We start from the raw sequence: 20,446 nt of genomic DNA, 5'->3' as shown, positions 1-20,446 counted from the left end.
CTTGCATACAAAACAGTGGAGGATCTTAGTGATTCGGAATCAGACGAAAACAGCTCAAAATGAATTCTAAGCTGTCGTTTGTGCATGTTTGTTTGCGTTGCTTTTTGCTTCCAGCAGGTAAGTGAATAAGGCAATCCACTGATGGGGTCTATTTGAAATGCTTTAAGACGGCACTGCAATTTCGGCTGAACGAATCGAGTAGATAAACAAACCAGCAGCCTGAGTTACAACTTTGCGATCCTGCTGGCCATAAAAAAGAAATAAATGGAACATTTACTCCTAAACAACGATCTGTAGCAAGGATAAAACGAATTCCCGCTAATCAAGAACGCATGATCTAGTCACAGCAGCCATTTTTTTCAAATGTATTTCAAAATAGTGAACATTTTACAACAGTCAAATCAACTGCTCTTATGCTAGGCTGCAGACATTTTAGCTAAATAAGCAAAATTTTAATGACGACAACAGGCCATTTTCATTACACAAATAACAACATCACATATAAAGTGTTGGAAACTAAATTTTGACAGCACTCGCCATTCGGGCGAGTGACTCTCAAAATACACCGACAATGATTCACAAACCATACGTTTTTTCGGCACCTCGTAATCAAGGAGGCCCAGCTTGCCATTTCGTATTGAGTTCTGGTCCATTTACGAGACGCGTCCTAAGGATCGCGGACCGATTTTGCTGTTTTTCCTCGTTTTTACCATCAACTTTTGACATGTTTCTATATTACCGTCCCTATTTTAATGAAAAACAGCTAAACGGGCAGCTGGCAACACTGTTTTCCTGCAATGAAAACTTATTCTTAAATACCTTAAACACAAAGATAACTACAATGGAGGCACTTTAATTCTCACAACAGTGCCTATTGATGAATCTTCGTAAAGTTCACTTTTTACCAAGCAGTTAGCAACAGCCTTGTTGCTCTCGTTCGCCACCATGTGGCACTAATTACTGCCGGCTCAACTAAAGACCAGCAGAATCACTGATCCGCGTGGAACCGTTATGCAAATTATCACTGAAAGGAAGCCGAATTTCATTTTGTCTCTATGAAACACTATTTGGCAACTATTTGTATTTTTGACAAAAGCAGTGGTAAACTTTCGTTGAAAGGTATTCTTGCCAAAATGGAAAATAAAAAGGAGGGTTATCAATATTGAAGCTTAAATAATTTCCCAAAAAAGAAAATCTTGATTGGCCCTCGTCCGACGGATGTCGCACTCATGGGCGAGCGGGCGAGCGCCAACTTCCAACTCTAATATAGCGAATCCAATTTTAGAAATCGACTCAATCCCTTCATTCAACAGGGATCAATTATCCTATGTCATCTACACGTCTCAGGGGCTGGCAATGGGTGATCGAAGTGTAAGGGCCTGTTTACAAGGAGAGAGGGTTACCCTAACAAGCGGGTTACCCTAGCATCCACACGTTTCCTCCTTTTTTCTTCGTCGTGTTTACGAGGCAGCCAGGGTTACCCGGGTAGACGGGTTACCCTATCTGCGTGTTAGGGTTACCCTGGCAGGCGGGTTAACTTTTTCCCTTGTAAACACTCCCGGTAGGGTTAACCCGCCTACCCAGGTTAACTTTCTAATTGTTTCCAGACCCTTTGAGTGTAACCGCGCATTAAATTGTCCCGGGTTGAGGGTTACCCTCCCAGTGAAATTTTGCTTGTAAAACCGGGCTATCTTTTGCCTTCCAGCTAGGGTTAACCCGCTTGCGAGGGTAACCCTCCCTCCTTGTAAACAGGCCCTAATTCAGGTACACGGTTTTATTTTTGAAGCCGGGTTCCACGACTGAGCAGACGGTGCTTCTAAAAAACATACCCAGTTCAAGACTGGAGAGCAAAAACCATACCCTATTTATGACCAAATGGCCAAAATCCATACCCTTTTTCTTACCAAAACGGCTGAAAACCCGACCCTTTGGGGCGACACATACCTATATAGCCCATATAAGGGAGTACACCTCCGGGATTGAAATCCAGCTACGGGATTTTTTTCTCTGTTTGATGGTTTGCTCCGTATTTACACGGTCACGCACAATACAGTGGACACATTGAAAAAAGAATCAGTTACAATCTTTACAGAGGAAGCCACGTCATCCTTGGCTGGTTTTCACGAGGGTCCTCTATCCTGGTCAAATTGGAATTTGGAGATGTTGGTTTTTATGAAGGGAGGGAAACCGAAAAACCCGGAGAAAAACCCTCGAAGCAAGGCGAGAACCAACAAGAAACTCAACCTACAAATGAGGCACCGGGCCACAATCAAACCCGGGTCACATTGGTTGGAGGCGAGAGCTCCCACGTCCGCGCCATCCGTGCACCCCAATACCATAATTTGCGTGGATGAATTACGTAATGATTTTTTTTCTTGTGTCTCTTCAGTGATGGGTTTGATTTGCTATAAATGTAAATCAACGGTGGCATGGGAACGGTGTCGAACAACAACTAAAACATGCCATCCCAGCAATGATAGATGCGCCAAGGTCCACTATAAAGTCGGTGACGTCGATTATTTTCACAAAGATTGCATCCCCAAAGCTGAATGTGTTAAGAAGGCAAACCGTTTGTGTAAAGGAGCCGTTGAGTGTGACGTCAACTGCTGTGATGGAAACGACTGCAACGCCGGCCCTCTCTTTCTTATCAGCGGTATCCTGTTCTTGACATGCGCTGTGATATCTTTGGTGTCTCTAACCGAAACTTGAAATTAAAGCAACTGGCAAGACTGCAACAACGCAACGCTGAGGTTTAGAGTTAGTCAAAAGAATAACTGAAAGCTTAGGATGTAACAAGCTTAGAACTGTGCCTGAATAAATTTTGTGGAAATATAATAGGCTTATCTTGAAATTAGATGTAATTGAGTGTTGAAATATTTGTTTCTTTTAGTTTAAGTGACATGCCTGGGAAATAGTTAGGTTTAGCTAAGCGCATTGAGTACTAAAAACATTCAAAATTTAACATTGTATTTCTTAAGTGCTTGGTTAGTTTCAACACATTTGTAAGCGATATTTTTTAACTTTGCGTCTCTGAAATGTGACCTGTTTGATCTTGATCTTGGTTTTAAATGAGGAAAGGAAACCTGGGACACGTTCTTTAGTGCTTGAAGACTCCTTGAACGTACCATGGTAACCTTATTTTATTTTTGGGCGTCCCCTACGTAACCCTTTTTTCGGTCGTAAAGGGGCACATTGGGGTTTGTGGCATTGCAGTATTGGACAATTTTTCTTGCGGTATTTCGGTAATTTTAATCTCGAAATGCGGTATTGTGGTATTCTTTCAACCTGCGGGATGCGGCTTTATAACATTTTGGACGGTATTTAAAACCATTCTTAAGTCTTCGAACGTTTTCCGAGCCTTTTCCAGTTTTCTATTGGAAAAGGGTAAATTAGTTTTTGTTAATTACTAGCCAAAACGCCAATGGACGTTGCTTATTTTGTCTAAATCAACGATTACCTGACATAACGTTCATCAACAAATTCCTAATTGTTGTTTCCGTGTAATTAATGCTGTAAACTTGACATACAGCCTGTAGTGGAATTGGTATCACATCGAGTGTTGCGGTATTTAGTGATTTTTTGGTGATATTGCGGTATTTGCTATTGCGGTGTTCAGACCCCCCCCCCCCACCCCCCAATGTCCCCCTCGTCGTAACTGAGTCTTTGGTGGACTATGTATTGGTCAACACCGGGACTCTAGATCGAGCAGTCTGGGTACGAGACTCATTGTGTCATGTTGTTGGAAAGCCACTCCTCTCTCACAGTGTCTCTCTACATCAACGCGTAGAAATGGGCAACAGTTGAGACAACCTGACAGAATGATGGAAGGGGGGTAGGGGGAGGGGGTGTACTAACCTGCGTTGGACTAGCATTCTATCCAGGAGAAGTAGCCCTGATTTTCTTGGACGTAGAACCGTCAGCCATTAAAATACACTTGGGATCCTTTTCTATTCCAGTCCTGTCCATTCGCAGCTTTCTCCAGTAGAACCTCGTTGTATCGAACTCGGTTATATCTCGAACACCACGCTATTATTATTATTATCTCGAGTTCAAATCATTTTCCCTTGGATATAATTTTTCAGTCACTTGCTATCAGCTACCTCAAGCCACCGACTTCTGAAACTATTTATCGTTTCCCTTAAGAGCTCGAGATAGCGGAGCTCAGCTGTAAATTAAGACACTTTTCTTAAAAACAGTCCTGCAGTGAGTTGTGCCATATGAACAATAAAAACTCGCTGATACTTCCATGTAGGTTCGAGCTGGGAGAGCTGGGAGGTCTTCCACTGACTCGTTCCCAATCGTCTTCATACAACGTCATACAACTTCATACAACGCGCGGCAAGGGGCGAGCTGGGAGCGTGGGGTGGGACGGGTAGGGATAAAAGCTGTGCGGTGTGTTGTAAGAGGACTGGAAACGAGTCAGGTCTTCGAGGCTTCTAAGTACCTTCTACAATGGTTGCAGTAAAATAGTCCTTTTTCTACGAAAAATAGTTTTCGGGTACTCTCCAAGATTTGGTGTGCCTGAATCGTTTTAGTCCTTAAGCCGGCGCTCCTCATGCATTTCTCTCAATCCTTTTTACAAACCTCATACTGTTTCATGTCCATTTTTTGTCTGTATGTGTTCTCTGTTAACAACCTCTCGTGTGTTCATTTTTTCCGTTTTGCCGTGCGCCGCATGGAGTAGTGAGCTTCTCTGTCCAGAATGAGTTCGTTTCGCTTCATTTTGACTCCAGTCACCCCGAGGCCAGGCCAGTGAATATTGTGACTCGATAGACGTAATTAAAGATTCTAACGTTCTTGAATCGCACCTAAAACACCAAACTACTTTTTCTCTGTGTTTCCATAACGTCTGTTCAGCCGAATTTTCGTTTTGAGTAGAAATTTACATACCATTATCATTTGTATACATTATTTAAAAATGTGTTAAAAGATGGTGCTTCCTCGAAGATCCAGTTTGGTTTAGGATTTGTTCTAAACAACTCAAAAAGGAGATATGTAGTTTAAAAATTGCTCAGTGGAGGGCTATGAAAATTTTGAGTTTATCCGGGAAAAATTATCACTGCAGGTTTAAAAATCCTCAGCAGGGATTTGTTCATTCTACAGTTTTCATATGCAAATGCAGTTTGCAGAGTTGACAGCTATTTTTATGCGACGAAAAATGAATTTTCCCATGTCATCTTCAATTATCGTGTGATAGCATGGCAATTTAATTCTCCTTGCATCAGGGGCACCCGAAAGACGGTTTTCTATTAAATGCTTTAAAAAGCTCTTGTTACAGTCGCAAGAGACTGAATGTAACCTAGATCGAGGTCTCTTGGTTATCTGGAGTGCTTTTAAAGCTCTGTAGGTTAATTTTAGGCTACGTTATAAAATAATTATCTTTTCGGTCATTCTACTGAGGGCAGCTTGAGTCTTCTCAAACTTATTCACCTCTTTTTATCCATTTCCCGAAAACTTAAGGTCTTCAGACTGTATTTCCGACAACGAACGTACACCTACAATCTGTGCCATAAGTTGTAGGAACGCCCGAAACGACATATATATGCATTTTTATCAGTGCGAAAACAACGGGCATGAAATAATGAAAGCTCGAGGTGACAACTCGGGGGCGGGGGAGGGGGAGGGATTGAAAAGCCTTACGAACAGATAATTTACCGAGACGATCTGTTGGGTACCTCTGTTGCCTCTGGTCATTGGCTGTTAATTAAAAGAGCGCCATGACACAAGTAAATGGCTTCCATCTGCTTGACCATCTGTTCACCTTGCGCTTATTTCGTGTCAGTGCCACTGTCAGTAGTGTGGTTACAGAGAACCGTGTGAAGTATCTCAGAAATTCAGTAACATCAGACGACAGAAATTAAAGATGAACTTGTGGCTGGTTAGCGTTTGTACATGTCTTGTCTGCCTTTCACTTCCAGTAGGTAAGTCAACACCTTTGTGTACTAGTACACGCCACTTTGGTAATTTCTTCGATTTTTGGAAAAAGTTTACAAGTGTAAGGTGGTCAGGACATCTTTCAAGTCTAAAGGTGCAGGTTAGATGACTGCAGTAAATCAGTAGCGCTAATATTTACTAAAACTAGGAGCGATAAGCTCAGCCGCTTCTTCCTTCAAAAAGCTAAGTCGACTGAAATTGTTACTGAACGATCGATTCTAGACCGGTAATCTTTGTTATTCCATTTCTTGTCAGTCTACAATACAGCGTTTCTAGATTGTGTTGTTTCTGCAAAGTTTCTAATTAAAGCGTACACGTTAAAGATATAGCCACGAAAATTATATAAAAAAATAACACAAAAAGTGCAAAAGATTTTTCTGTCACAATTTTCGAAGTTTCGTTTCTTTATTTATAAGTTTGTGTTCGTTGTCGCTTGTAGTGTTTGGACAACATTTTCATGGTTCTGGCAAATTCTATCTGCAAAACAGGATAATAAAATGATATTTGACTAACACCCGATACGTCTCAACGGGGACGTCAACTGTATAACATTAATACCAATGAATACGGAGTGCAGAAATGACAGAAAAGTGTGTTTATGCCGTTGCTCTGAATTAGAGCAGGAAAATCAAAGTAAATTATATATCTACAATCACTGACTCATTGTTGCGGGTACCTGGCACTAACGTAATAATCTTGTCTCGCTCTCTCTCGTACCTTTCAATGCTGTGTAGAACATTAAAACGCACTGCATAAGGAGTTCAGCTCCCCACCCCCCGGGGGATACTCCCTATGACGGCCTATGCGGGGTCCACCCAAAATTGGCAGCGTTTTCGTTTGCGGTTCCTTGCACCATTTGTATATGAAAGGATAGGAGTTTCATGAGTTAAGACAGAGGTAGGGGACATCTATCATTTAGAAATAACGCGAACGGGAACTGAATAAGTGATACTTGTTTTTGGTTAGCATCTCTTCTGGTAATGCTTGATGTTCCCCGGTAATATTGTTCATTGACTTCATTCCAAGGGTTTAGAAAAGAGACGCAGTGTTCTCACGGTTGGTACGTGGAAAAGGAACCTTTTTTCTAAAAAAAAAAGGTATATGAAAGGGGGAACTTTTTCTGTCAAAGTGGTATACAGAAGGGTAAGGGGTCGGGCTCGATTATCAGCCGCTGTTTCGGGAAATGAGCCTGCGCTCACCCCGGCTGGAACCGAGAGAGCGGCGGAAATCGAACGTAGGGGTTGGACCGCGGGGCGGATCCTCCCTGTACAAGACTTTGTACGGGGAGTACCCCGCGGGGGGGGGGGGGGGTGGGCACATTACGCTATCCCACATTGCGTGGGAGAAAGGAGGTGGTTGTTCCAACGACGACTTATTACAGTGAGGTGTAGGTGTACGTTCGTTGTCGAAATAATCTCGTAATTTTCTTATTCATCCAGTGTTGGGTTTAATCTGCTTCACTTGTTCGACCACAAATCTCGTGGAAAGCCTGCGCTACATCAAGCCAGACATGTGCGCCCGCTTTTGAACGATGTGGTAAGGTGTATACTAAAGTCGGGGAAGTCGAGACGTTTGCCAAAAGATGTCTTGTCAAAGAGAAATGTGTCACGGAAGCCAACACTACTTGCCAGGCTGCCTTTAAAACGATGGAATGTGAAGTTCATTGCTGTGATAAAGACGACTGTAATGCTGGTCCAACTTTCCGCATTAGCGGTATCCTGTTCGTGGCATGCGCTCTGGCATCCCTAATCATTCTTGTCAAATCGCGACATTGACGTCTTTAGCCATTTCGCGATGACCGCTTGATAGACGCAGCGCCGAAAAATTTTGTTTCAGTCGAGAGTTAAAATGTAAGTCCTCAGTCCCCGTCCACACTAACACGTTTTCGAAACGGCGCGTTTTCAGTGATGCGTGTTTTTTTTCCATGCTATAATTAAAACGCATGAAAATAAAGCTTTGCGTCCACACCACCGAAATTGCAGTATTTTCCTTGCCCGTACTTAAACGCTCGACCAATATGAGAAATCATGATTTTAGCACGGGCAGTCTCGTGATGGGAAGGCTCCGTTTTCGTTGCCCGCACTGATACTACAGACCTCCGTTTTCAAATGTCTTTACTCCACTCTGGACAGTGTTTTGAAATGTATTCCTTCTCGATGAGAATTCCTTCTCGAATGATCAGCGTTTTCAATCGCTTCAGTATGGAAGGTCGGCGCAAAAACTAAAAAACGACGTTTTGAAACAAAAATCCATCAGTGTGGAAGGGACCTTAGGTAATATCTTTGTAGAGCCTGTATTTCACAAGTTGAGGACGCTTCTTGTATAAAGCGTAAGTAAGGATACTTGTGACAAGTGCTCGAGTTGTTGTGGACTTTGCAATAAACTGTACTCAGCTTTGCAATCGATTTCAGTCTTAATTAGTTTTACCTGAAACCTAGTTTCCACCAGTGACAATGATCTGTTTAGTTAATTAAGTTCTCTTGTGTAGCAGTATATACCTAACCGCCGCTCCCCTCCCTTCCCCAATCGGTTAGCATCATCTAAACAACCAAGAGAAAATGATCTGGATAATCTCTTGAAACAACACATTACATACCTATGTAACTGACAGCATACAGGAAGCTACTCCAGTTCTAAGGAAGAATGACAAGAGTAAATGGTAAACAGCGCTGCAAACGTCACTAATTTATTCATTTGCATTTCTGTCAGCTCGTGTTCTTCAAGCTGATCATTAGCTTCGTGTTTGTCTTGCCTGCTGAAGCAGCCGAACAACGTCTCTTAAGACTAATAACTTTTTTCTTTTTAACAGAAGGTTGGTTAATGGTAAATGCGAGACTAACATTTTTCTTTGCGACCCAGAGACATTTCGAAACTTGAGTGTTTCAAACGCGAGTGCGAGACATAAAGACTCTAAGGCGTCCAAACAGAGAAATCAGGAATCCGAGACTTTTTAGCCTTCCAAAAATATCGAGAATCCATCAATCCAAGACAGCTTGGTGAAAAAAAAAAAAGTTGAGACGGCAAGACGCTCAGAGCCGTAAAAGAAACTGGGGGAGACTGCGAGATCAGTGAAACTCGAGAAAATTATCCGAGACCCATTATCATGGTCATCATGGTTTTGACCATTCGCCACCCTTACCTCGAGGGGTCTCGTAATCAGCTCGTGACTCATTCTACCACTCATGAGCCGTCAGTTGAGAACGTGTTACAGTGGTTTTCATTAACCCCGCTCGAAAGAAACTTAAACCGTATTACACTGATATCTGACACTCTACACTCTTTTTTCCATTTGGCGCGAACATATGTTATCTGTATCGAACATACGGCCAGAGTGTTTTTTTCCAGCCCAGGCTGAATATTCTTATTTTTCTGCCGATTTTAAGGTGAAAATATTCTCGTGAATATTCCATTTTATAATCCATCAAATACTTTCGTTCGCGCGCGATCGGTTAAAACGCGTCACTTGATTGAAAACTGGGAAATATCCGAGTGATATTCCCCAATTTTCAAAAACGCGCGTGTTGCGAAAAATATTTGAAGGATAACAAACACAATAGCCTCCATTTGGCGAGAAAATATGCTCGGATATTTGTCCTTGGACATTATCTGTTCCTCAAAGCTTACAGTTTTCCTCGAACTACGCTCTCGGAAAACTGTTCGCGTCTCGAAACAGATAATGCCCGCGGACAAATATCGGAGCATATTTCCGCGCCAAATGGAGGCTATTGTTTATACAGCCTGAAATAACATACATAACGTCTTGCAGATAGGTTTTAATGGTTATAAGCACCGAAGATACGGCCAGTGTTAATTTTTGGCACGTTGTACTGTTTAGAGAAAGGAAATGTATGGTATTTACAAATTCTTAACACACAAAATTATATTCTTTTCAAAGCCTCGGGTTTATTCTTAAAATATTCCAAAAATTTCGCAAAATTTCAGCCTTGCGTACGGTGGCCCACAACTGTCACGGCAAAACAAAAAGTCACGGCATTGCAAACTTAACTCACGGCAAGATAATGTTATCTGACGGCAAAACAAAATTAACTCACGGCAGTACACCATTAATTCACGGCAAAACAAAGTTAACTCACGGCAAAACAAAGAAAACGAGTTGGTCAGCGGTTGGTCAGCGGTTGTTATTTGCTTTTCAAATGGTATGTCGTGTAACAGTAACACACTGCTCGCTCGGAAACCGCCATTTTTAGTGCAGTGCATTTTTAGAGCTCATGATGTTTTGCAGCTCTTGTGGTTCGTTAGTCGATCAAAATGCCAACTTTTGCAAAGACTGTGGTAAAGGTACGTTTCTTAATCTAAAGTATTCGTATTTGCATCTCTTTTAGTTATACACAGGGTGACCGCTATATACAGGGCCGTTATATGCAGGTTTGACTGTAGATTTATACTAATAAACAATTAGACTATGAGCTCGAGATGTCTATTGCGCGATAGCTGACTAGGGCGCAGCCCGAGTCAACTATCACGCATAGAAATCGAGAGCGAATAATTGGCGTCAACTATCATGCATAGAAATCGAGAGCGAATAATTGGCGTTCTTGGCATTTTTGAAGTGTCTGTGAAGAGGATTTAGATGACGTTTTGCACGACTAATAGATTTATACTAAAACAATGAAATTATTCGCTCTCGATTTCTATGCGTGAAAGTTGAGTCGGGCTGTGTCCTAGTCAGCTATCGCGCAATAAAAATCTCGAGCTCATAATCTAATTGTTTGTTAGTATAAATCTACAGTCAAACCTGCATATAACGGCCCTGTATATAGCGGTCACCCTGTGTATAACTAAAAGAGATGCAAATACGAATACTTTAGATTAAGAAACGTACCTCTACCACAGTCTTTGCAAAAGTTGGCATTTTGATCGATTAACGAACCACAAGAGCTGCAAAACATCATCAGCTCGAGATAAGGAACACTGCACTAAAAATGGCGGTTTCCGAGCGAGCAGTGTGTTACTGTTACACGACATACCATTTGAAAAGCAAATAACAACCGCTGACCAACCGCTGACCAACTCGTTTTCTTTGTTTTGCCGTGAGTTAACTTTGTTTTGCCGTGAATTAGGGGTGTTCTGCCGTGAGTTAATTTCGTTTTCTCGTGAATTAATGGTGCACTGCCGTGAGTTAATTTTGTTTTGCCGTCAGATAACATTATCTTGCCGTGAGTTAAGTTTGTAGTGCCGTGACTTTTTGTTTTGCCGTGACAGTTGTGGGCCACCGTACTTGCGGATATTCTTATAAAATATATTTACAAAAAAGGAATGTAGTGACTCTGTAGTTCCTTTGTTTTGTTTTGTGTTTGCTCAACTAGCACTCTTTCACTAGAACACTTTGTTCTACGGGTTAATGAAGACCACCCTAATTAAACATTAACTGACCAGGACATTTGCAAAGCTATTGTGTTCATTTGGCCACGCCACTTGGTTCGAAACTTCGAACGTTTGGGGGCCTTTCAAACCATGTAAGGGATAATACTTTGATACTGGGGAAGAAACCATCAATCAATTAATGCTATGGCTATACTTCAGCTGTTCTCCGCCAGCTGGCCGAGGAAGCGAGATGGTGTTTGGTCTTGGCTTGTTTGTGCTCGCGGCGATGATGACCTGGGTCGCGTCGTTGGGTTTTCTTTCCAGCTTTGGTATTTTTCTTCCTGTGTTTATGAACTACTTCAATGAATCCAGCGAAACCACAGGTCAGTCAAAAAAGCTTAGATCCGCTGGCGTAAATCAGTTCTGATTTAATCCTAAGAAGAAATACGCTAGCTTGTTTGCTGTACCTGACTATTTCATATTATTTGTTTCCCAAAGAACGTTTTCACGGTAATGGAATAAACTTTCAAAATGACAAAAAAAAAAAAAAAAAAAAAAAAGAGAACACAGTTCAGTGAAGTTAATACTCACGGCTGTTTCCAAACTGCTGGAAAACTTACTGTATTTACATTAGAGTGTGACTTAATAAGTAAATATTAAGTAACACTTCGGCTAAGACGGAAAGAGAAAACAATAGGCCCCGGCACCGGGAACCGTTGGATGGTTTAGGCCGATCAAGTTCTAATTGGATTAGTAACAAAATTTTTATTGGTTAAGGACACATTAGCGCGAAATTCAAACAAGCATTCTCCGAAAAACAATTCTTGCAGTGTGATTGCAAAGCTAAATTTAAGACGTTATACACATATTAAGGTAACAAGTAAACCCGTGAGGTTTCAGCGAAACTGTATGTGAGGAAAGTTACAAAGTTGATAAATCTCTATTGTGCACTCATAATCTCTGTCATGTTTCCTATCCAGAATGACAGAAACGTCATTTACATGTAACATCATTGGCTGAAATATTCGCGCAAAAATCTGACACCAAGTAGCGCGTTTTCTTCAGCGAAACAAAACAATAACAAATGTAAAATGTAACTTCATTGATCCCTGCGCGATTTGCGCAAATGTTTTTCTTGATGTCAGCATTAGACTGTAACTGTTCGCTAGAAATCTTCAAAAAGATCAAAATCTGACAAAATGTTCAACGCATCAAAAAAATATTCTCCTCCAGCGGCTGAACCAATGTCTAAAGTGATTCGTCCATTTCCAAGTCGCGGGAATGTCTTTGTTAGAAATAGTGCTTCTTTCTCTTCTAGTTTTATTCCCCTTGCACGAATGTCTTGTACAGAGTAGTAAGAACACAAACAAGCAACAACAAGAACGCTGAACTGCTCGTTCAAGGAAATGTTTATGTTTCTCAAGCAAAGAAGGGACCCTTTGGCCTTGAATATCGCTTGTTCAGATATTTCCATACAGCTTTCGATGTTCAGCGTCTCAAGATGCTTTGCTACGCCAACAAGTTTAAGAAAATCTTTTGAAGAGATGGCAGTCCTGTTTAAGTTTAACCATGTCACCTTTGAGAAGAAACGAAGCGGTACTTTCTGATACAGCTTCCCTGTGTCGGCTAAATGGGATTGTTCACAATGTTGCAATGCTTGGGCAGTTGACTTGCGTCCTTGAAATACAAAACGCCACCATGCAAGACAAACAGAGGACACACTCACTAGATCTTCTGGCTCAAGATACTCAAACACCAGCGGCCAAAAAAAGAGCAGAACTTCATTCATTTTTACCACGCTTGTTGATGTGCCGAAAACGAAAGAAATGCATGGAGATCGATGCGTACGTGACTGAAGTATCTCGCGTGAGGTTCTGATTTCCATTTGCGAAAAATTCACACCTTGTGATTAGAGGTATTCTCTGTGGAGTTTCCGACAGGTTACTGTTGTCACTGTTCTTTTTCAAAGGTTGTGGTGAGCTCATAGTTGTGAATCAGGTCTTTTAGAGCTTCTTCAGGATAAATTACCTTTTTGAACGCGCAAAAATGGATAAGAGGTAAGTTGCTGAAACTAGCTTTACGAAGATTTTGATACCTTTTACTTGGATGTATTGAAATATGTGAGATTCAATTGTTCGTTATATTCTATTTTCAGAAAGAGATTGGGTGAACCATGTGCAAATGAAGGCTCAGGATCCAAATGCGTCAAGTCTGATACTAGTGTAAGTAGCATTCGATTATTGTTAAGACGACAATACACTAGCTCTGACCTTTTTCACTACTAATTTTCAAAACCCAATTTTTCACACAGAAGAATGAACTGCGCCAGATGTATGGACAGAACATGCCGTCACTTAAAAAGCATCGCGTTGCCCAGGGATTGAAGATCGGGAAAAATTTTCATCAACTGGCAGAAGAATTGAAGATTGCCCAAGCCACCGCAGAGGTGTATGGTATTGATTGTCTTGCGGCAGGACAAGATGTGGACCACCAGACAATCGCCAAGTATCTGGACGTCGGTGAAGAGTCTTTCGAACGGATCAAGAGAGAGATAGTGTCAAGCAATGACAAGAAACTTCGCACTGTTCGGGACAACCTAAGGGAGGAATTTAGTTACAATCAGATAAGATTTGTTTTGGCTTGCCAAATCCGCGATATAGAGTTGTAGTTTTTTAGTTTTCGCTTCATGTAAACATAGATGCACGTGAGTGAGGTCAGCCTAACTTTCTTTCGCGCAAATCTGTAAATAATGAAATAATCGCGTTTTATCGACTTTCCACCAGGAAAGGAATTTTTTTGGAAAAATTGGGATCCCAGGGTGTTGGTCTCCTACGCACCTATTTTTTGGAATGTCACGCAACACTTGCGTGACATCACGAAAAACGGCTGCGTGGGAGACTACGCACTACCAGGGTGTTGGCGGGAGTGAAAACCCCTGGCATAAAATTAGCCAAACCCAATCCCGCTGCAATTTTCAATCAGCCATTCCCAAAATCTATACTAGTTTCTTGACACGTGATCTGCTATTTGTCGTGATTTTTCTCGCTGCCATACCCGAAGTCCAAAAGCTTTATTTTTGAAATTATTTTGTGTAATCTATTGCGTCTGTTTAAAAATAAATTTGCGTGTCGTTGTTTCTTTATATAATTTCTTCCTTTTTCCCGTTTTCTCATTTTTTCATTCAAGTCCACAAAGTTTATCTTGGATTTTTATACCCAACTGTTGGAAGACAAACTGGGGACCACCTATCTGTATAATTTTGAGAATAATCTTGAATATTCGTATAAAACGATGGGTCTCGATGGTTGAATAGCACATTTCAGTTTGGAACGCAACATGCCAACTGAGGCTAATTTCACTCCCCATTGGACTACTAAATTCCTAGGGTACGTTTCTTTAAGAAAATCCAAGATTTAATTTTTAATCCGAAAACGGATTATGCGTTTCTCTACTAAACAGATGAATCCAAGATCACCCGGATCAGGATGTATCAAAGGAACCGAAGAATCCTTGCCCAGAGTGGATTCTTCGGTTCCTTTGACGCACCATGATCCGAGAGATCTTGGATTGATCTGTTTGGTGAAGAAACGCAAAATCCGTTTTCGGATTCTTTCGGATTTAAGAATCCAATCTTGCATTTTCTTAAAGAAACGTACCCCTAGTTTGAATTTCCCAAGAAAAAAACAATGAAAACCCGACAGAATATCAATGAGGAGGGCAGGAGTGAACACTTACTTCTGCCAAGTCATGGTCAGATATTTAATCATGTTCTGCTTTCTAAAGAAAACAATTCCACATAAACAACAACATAATGCATGTATTCCTTGTACAGTGCAATACACAGGGCTGCTTATTTGGGTGCTTACTTGAGATAGAGAGAAGGGGAGGATGGGCTTATTTCAAACATTAGCCAGTATGATAGCTGCTTATAAAGAGCTGTACTATGAAGAGTTTAAATCAAACAAATATACATACATGTACCTCAATCAGTTCTCCCAACTGACTTCTTGTTTCCAAGTTGTTACCCACTCTAACCCATCTAACAATCTTATGACTGATGTGGGCAAAGTGGGTATCCAGCTTTGATTTCCCCTCACCGGCCTCAAAGTTGTTGTATTCAACAAGGGTCAACTGGAATGCTTTGCTGACTTCTGCCAAATAGAGGATAAATCCAGTATTGTGGTAGTGTGGACCATTGTCTGAAACAACAAAAGATTTTTACCATGTTATATAAGGTACTCGCCCTTTATACTTTTAAAATGTTTGCTTTGCAATTTCCCGAATTTTGAGACACACGAGTGGACACTGTCTGTGAATAAGAGTACTTGACTGCAAAAAATGTTGAAAAGTACACTGAAAGATGATATTCTGTACAATAAACATTGGGAAATCATGGCTGTTGATACCTTAAAATAATGGAAACAGGCATACAGTACTTCATTAATCTAATTCCCTTTTAAAAAAATTCCATGTAAATTTACCATAGGACAAATAATTTCTAAGGAACTTTTAGCCACTGAATTTTGGTTAACCCTTTTCAATAAGTCTAAAAGAAAAAAAAAAACATGATAGCATTTCACCCCACAATGTCAGTAGCAATCATGACAGAATGAAATGACAACTAAACTGCAAGATGATTTGATACGTCACAAGTTTGCGCAAATAGAACAACGATACAAAAACATATGGATACAAGAAAGGAGATTTTGTCTGATAATCCCTAGAGATATTCCATTGCAAATTGTGTGAATCCTTGAAACTATGGCTCAAAATTACTATAATAAGGAATAATAATCAGCAATATGTTTTACAATTTATATTGAGGCTTTTTCCATGCAATGTTCAAATGAAATACAAACTAAGCCTTTTCATGCTACAGTGGTTTTCGGTTTCTAGGAGTATTATTATAACTGAGTTGACTGCTTACCAGAAAATAAATACACTCGAAAGCCAGGGAACTCCTTTTCCATCCAGCGGAAGCCAACATCCATAGCACTCTGGCTGAACCAAGCGTCCTGTTTGGTGTCCTCGCTCCAGAGGTCAATTACCTCTGTTCTTCTCTCTGTTTCACTCACTTGGGCAATGGCAAGGAAGCCACGAAGGGAAATTCCACGCTTCCCATACCAGTCTCTCTGGATTTCTCTTGCTCTGACACCCAACTCCAATTTCATTTTGTAATCCACGATTACCACAGCCTCGCCTGGTTGCAAGTTATCCAGAATGTACTTATAATAATCGCCTTGGTGTCGTGTGCGTAGTAGATGTGCCACATATTGGGTGTGAACCTTCATGAGTTCATCAAGTTCCTTTGTCAAGCTTTCTCGTTCACTGACACTTGGGATACCGGACAGCAGTGTGCGTAGTTGCTTGCAAACATCGTAGAGCACACATGCATCGGGGCAAAACCTGTCATGTGGCTGCGAACAGGAGGCAAATGCATTGTTCATGCAGAGTTCTAAGCATGGGGAATGCCTCTGCACTTGATGGGCAAATTGGGTCTTCATAAAGCGCTGGTACTGTAAAACTTTGCCCTCAAAATCATTCACAGAAACAGTCGTTGCTCTTTCTACACAGGTAAGGAAAGACATAACCTTCTCAAAATTGGAGTAACCAAACTCATCACACAGGTTACACAACCCTGCCAGCATTGTGTTGTAACGAAAGTTGGATGGAAGGTGGGTGTAAATGTAGGTGCGTTTTACACCACTGGGATATTCAAGCAAGTACTGGTTGACAAGTTCCTTAATGCTGTCCTTCCAGTACCTGACTGGTGTTTCCTGGCCGTCGATCATAACACTTCTGCAGGAAGAAGGCCTTGAAACACTTTCTCTATTGAAAAATTCAGATAGTTCCATCAGTATGTCAGGACTGACACACTGTCTCCTAAACTTGAATTTTGCTGGAGGGGTTCCACCACGACCAAACAAAATGCAGTGGACCTTAGCAGCTGCTATCGTCTTTGACGAACAGTTAAACAAATCCTGCAACACACCGTATGGATAATCCAATGCAACAATTGACAATATTCTTCGCCTCTCATCTGCATAGCAGGTCAGCCTGCCAATGGAATTGGCAGCAGTTACCCTGTCCTTGAAGTGTTCTGGTGTTTTCTCACCTGTGAGAGTCACACGTGAATCATTTAGCGAATTGCCAATGCAAACCTTGCTTGTTTGTTTCAAGGATCTCCTTCTCACTTCTTGTTTCTTTTCTTTGTCCATACAAGCTTGGTATTCCTTTATGAGACACTGCATTGTAGGATTTTTTGAAATGTCTTGGACAAGCCCAAATGCCGAACAAAAATTCTTGTTTTGAAGTAACTCATCCATAAATTTGGCCAGATCTTCTGGTACAAAATGAACTGTTTTCATGGCTTCATCTCTCAACAAGTCAATCATGTCAGCCCTGACAAGTCTTTCTGACCGGTCTGACAAGTCTTTGTAAGGGGCCTTCCGTACTGGAGGTTTTTGAGTGCCTTTGTCACATGAGGTTGACACAGACGAGGTCAAGATGTGAGTCATTAGTTCTGGTTCGGGTTCTAACAGGTCCTCGCCATCACCAAGCTCACCTCCCACACAGCAAGCATTAGGGGTGTCACACGACATTGAATCAAACACACCTTCAGGTGAGGTCTGCACCCTCATACAAGTCTGGGGCGGCGGTACCTGATGACGTCTACCCAGGAACCAAACACAATAGCGCCTCAGTCAACTCTCTGTATTTGCTCGAGAAAATAGAACGCAAAACTAATCGTTCCGATGTATTTTGGGACTAAAACGTCCAAGTTTTGTCTTAGAATCATTTCTTTTTCGTCACTGGAGTCAGAGTTAAGTTTCGATTCGGAAGGCTCCGAAATAAACTTCGATCGAGCACGTTCGACAACTGTGAACTCACTGCTTAGATCTTTGAGAGCAATTTACAATATTTCAAGCGACGACGGGGAAGACGTCTTTGCGGACGAGCTGTTTGTATATTAGGAATGGAAAGCTAGATACGAAGTGGAGGAGCAGGCAAACGAAAAGCAGGAAAGAAAACTCAAGGACTGCTTTGGATGGTAATTTCGTCAACTAAACATAAGATTCCCACGCGTGTTTATAGCCCGTTTACATTTGTCCTTACCGAGAATGTATTTTTTCAAGGTTCTGTTAAATCCAGTTTGTGTTTTACTTTCAGTTGAATGCTTCATGTTTATAAGAGCGACGTACGTGTTGCAGTTTTCGAGACTTGATGACCTCCAAAACATTGGCTTCGATCGATTGAAAATCGTATTGTTTGGACCTGTATTTTTGAAGCTGCGGGAAGCAAGGCGGAAGGAAACATTTCATACAATTACCGATTTCACATTGTCACACGTTTTAAGTCGTAACTCCAAATAACCAATGTAAATTGTTCTCAAAGTTTGCAGTGAAATTCGTCGGATAAGCGAAAAGGATGTGTTCCCTGAGCGGTCCGTACGGTTAGCGCCGTACAGTTGCGATCTATTTACATATCAGTATAAACGCTTCTTTATCATGATCGGATCACACAACTTTGCCGGTTATGTTATAAATACTGCGGGATTGGAAGATATAGGTTGTAGGTAGTATTTCTACAAATTGCTGGTTAGCTTTAAGCAGAAAATTTATGAAAATAGCGTTCGAAAGTCTGCGGAACAAATTCCAGTGAGAGTTCTTCAATGGTTCTCACAGATTCAGTTCGCTTGTTTCGGTTCGACAAAATCAACCATCGTTTACGTCTTTATTGCACCATTAGCCGATCATCATCAGTAAATTGTACAGTATATCTTTCTTTAAATCTGGAATAATGCTGCAACAGCCGATAGCACCTCTGGAAGGCGTTTCTGCGCACTTTTCGAATGTGTATTGCACCATCCTGAAGGAAATGAGAGGAAATGAGATATCCAACCTTCCTGGGTAGACGTCACAAGAGCCGCTGGACCCATTCTCCTCAAACTCGGTCATGAAACAAAATGGCGGTGTTTTGGAGCTATTTTCGAGATTTCGTCGTGGTACAGAAAATCGAGGATTTAACGGAATTCAAAAATTTTTTCGCAGAACTATTTCAAATAATAAGTAGATTCGTTCTAGCGAAAAAAAATTTCTGGGGTTAGGTGCACTTTAACCATCAGCCTGTCTGTTTATGTTCCAGCACGTACACGTCATCTTTTCTGTATGCATTGCATGCCGTTTATCTTTGCGAGCCCGTGACATTTTGACTTTTTAGATTGCGAGACCGAGACTTCAAAGCGCTTTGAGTGCGAGAACAAGACTTTCAGACTCTTAAAATTCGAGCCTCAGATCATTAGTTGAGAGCTAGAATGAGCTTGTACAGCCTTAAGCCAGCTTCTTGGAACTGACTGGCACTGGAAATTCGATTATAACACACTACGTTATGATATTCTAGAGAAAAAAATAACTGTTTTTCTGGCGCCAAAACGGACGTTGCGGTAGGTCTTGTACCTTTTTGTGGAATTGAGACAATTCAGGAGAAGTTAGGATTAAATTTTTCTCAGAAAATGTGTAAGTTGCTTCATTGAAATTCAATGTCAAGTGAAGCCGGAAGACATCATTTATAAAAACAGATAAAGGAACGAATAGTGACTTCGAGCTCGAGACCCTTAGTCTTGCGAAAAATCGAGACTCCGAGACAGCTTCGTATAAAATTCGAGACTGAGATGCACATAACAGCTAAAAAAACGAGATGCGAGACCCGTGAAATTCGACTAAAATTTTACGAGACCTAGAGGTTTTGAAGGACCATTCGCCACCCCTCGTGTTTTCCACCAGACCTCGTGTTTTCCACCAGACCTCGAGTTTTCCACCCGACCCCGTGTTTTCCACCAGACCCCGTGTTTTCCACCAGACCTCGTGTTTTCCACCAGACCTCGTGTTTTCCACCAGACCCCGTGTTTTCCACCCGACCCCGTGTTTCCCAGTGTTTTCCAAACCCAGCTGTGAGCTTTGAGGAACAGATGATGTCCAAGGACAAATATCCGAGCATATTTTAAAAGTGAAACGGAGGCTATTGTGTTTATTATCCTTCAAATATTTTTCGCAACACGCGCAGTTTTGAAAATTGGGGAACATTCTCGGATATTCCCAGTTTTAGCTGGGGAATATTCGGTCACGTGATGCATTTAGATCAATCGTGAGCGAAAATATTTGATTATAATACGTAATACATGTATTAA

At 41.3% G+C, this 20,446-nt stretch overlaps 2 protein-coding genes across 2 annotated transcripts; one reads left to right on the top strand and one right to left on the bottom strand.

The window, feature by feature from the left end:
- On the top strand, nt 1-2,830 carry LOC145486096 (uncharacterized). The gene is made up of 2 exons (XM_081464808.1): nt 1-117; nt 2,390-2,830. The coding sequence occupies exons 1-2, from the start codon at nt 60-62 to the stop codon at nt 2,707-2,709; spliced, it is 378 nt and encodes a 125-aa protein (XP_081320934.1). The 5' UTR covers nt 1-59; the 3' UTR covers nt 2,710-2,830.
- A 12,127-nt stretch (nt 2,831-14,957) lies between these two features.
- On the bottom strand, nt 14,958-18,697 carry LOC145483324 (uncharacterized). Its single transcript, XM_081461819.1, has 2 exons — nt 16,187-18,697; nt 14,958-15,458 (listed from the first exon to the last, which is right to left on the bottom strand). Exons 1-2 carry the CDS (start codon nt 17,898-17,900, stop codon nt 15,217-15,219), a joined length of 1,956 nt encoding a protein of 651 aa, XP_081317945.1. The 5' UTR covers nt 17,901-18,697; the 3' UTR covers nt 14,958-15,216.
- Between the last annotated feature and the right edge of the window lie 1,749 nt (nt 18,698-20,446).

Source organism: Orbicella franksi, chromosome 4, assembly GCF_964199315.1.
Source record: "Orbicella franksi chromosome 4, jaOrbFran1.1, whole genome shotgun sequence".
Taxonomy (NCBI): Eukaryota; Metazoa; Cnidaria; class Anthozoa; order Scleractinia; family Merulinidae; genus Orbicella; species Orbicella franksi.
The sequence above is the reverse complement of the archived record's forward strand: the minus strand, read 5'-3'. Positions and strand labels throughout refer to the sequence as shown.

What these genes read in the sequence shown, in the direction of transcription:
- LOC145483324 (XM_081461819.1), bottom strand. Translation starts at nt 17,900, where the DNA reads ATGAGGGTGCAGACCTCACCTGAAGGTGTGTTTGATTCAATGTCGTGT. An exon ending in TCGAGTGTATTTATTTTCTG is followed by an intron (nt 15,459 to 16,186) that starts GTAAGCAGTCAA and finishes TTGTTGTTTCAG; the next exon opens with ACAATGGTCCACACTACCAC.
- LOC145486096 (XM_081464808.1), top strand. Translation starts at nt 60, where the DNA reads ATGAATTCTAAGCTGTCGTTTGTGCATGTTTGTTTGCGTTGCTTTTTG. An exon ending in TTGCTTTTTGCTTCCAGCAG is followed by an intron (nt 118 to 2,389) that starts GTAAGTGAATAA and finishes GTGTCTCTTCAG; the next exon opens with TGATGGGTTTGATTTGCTAT.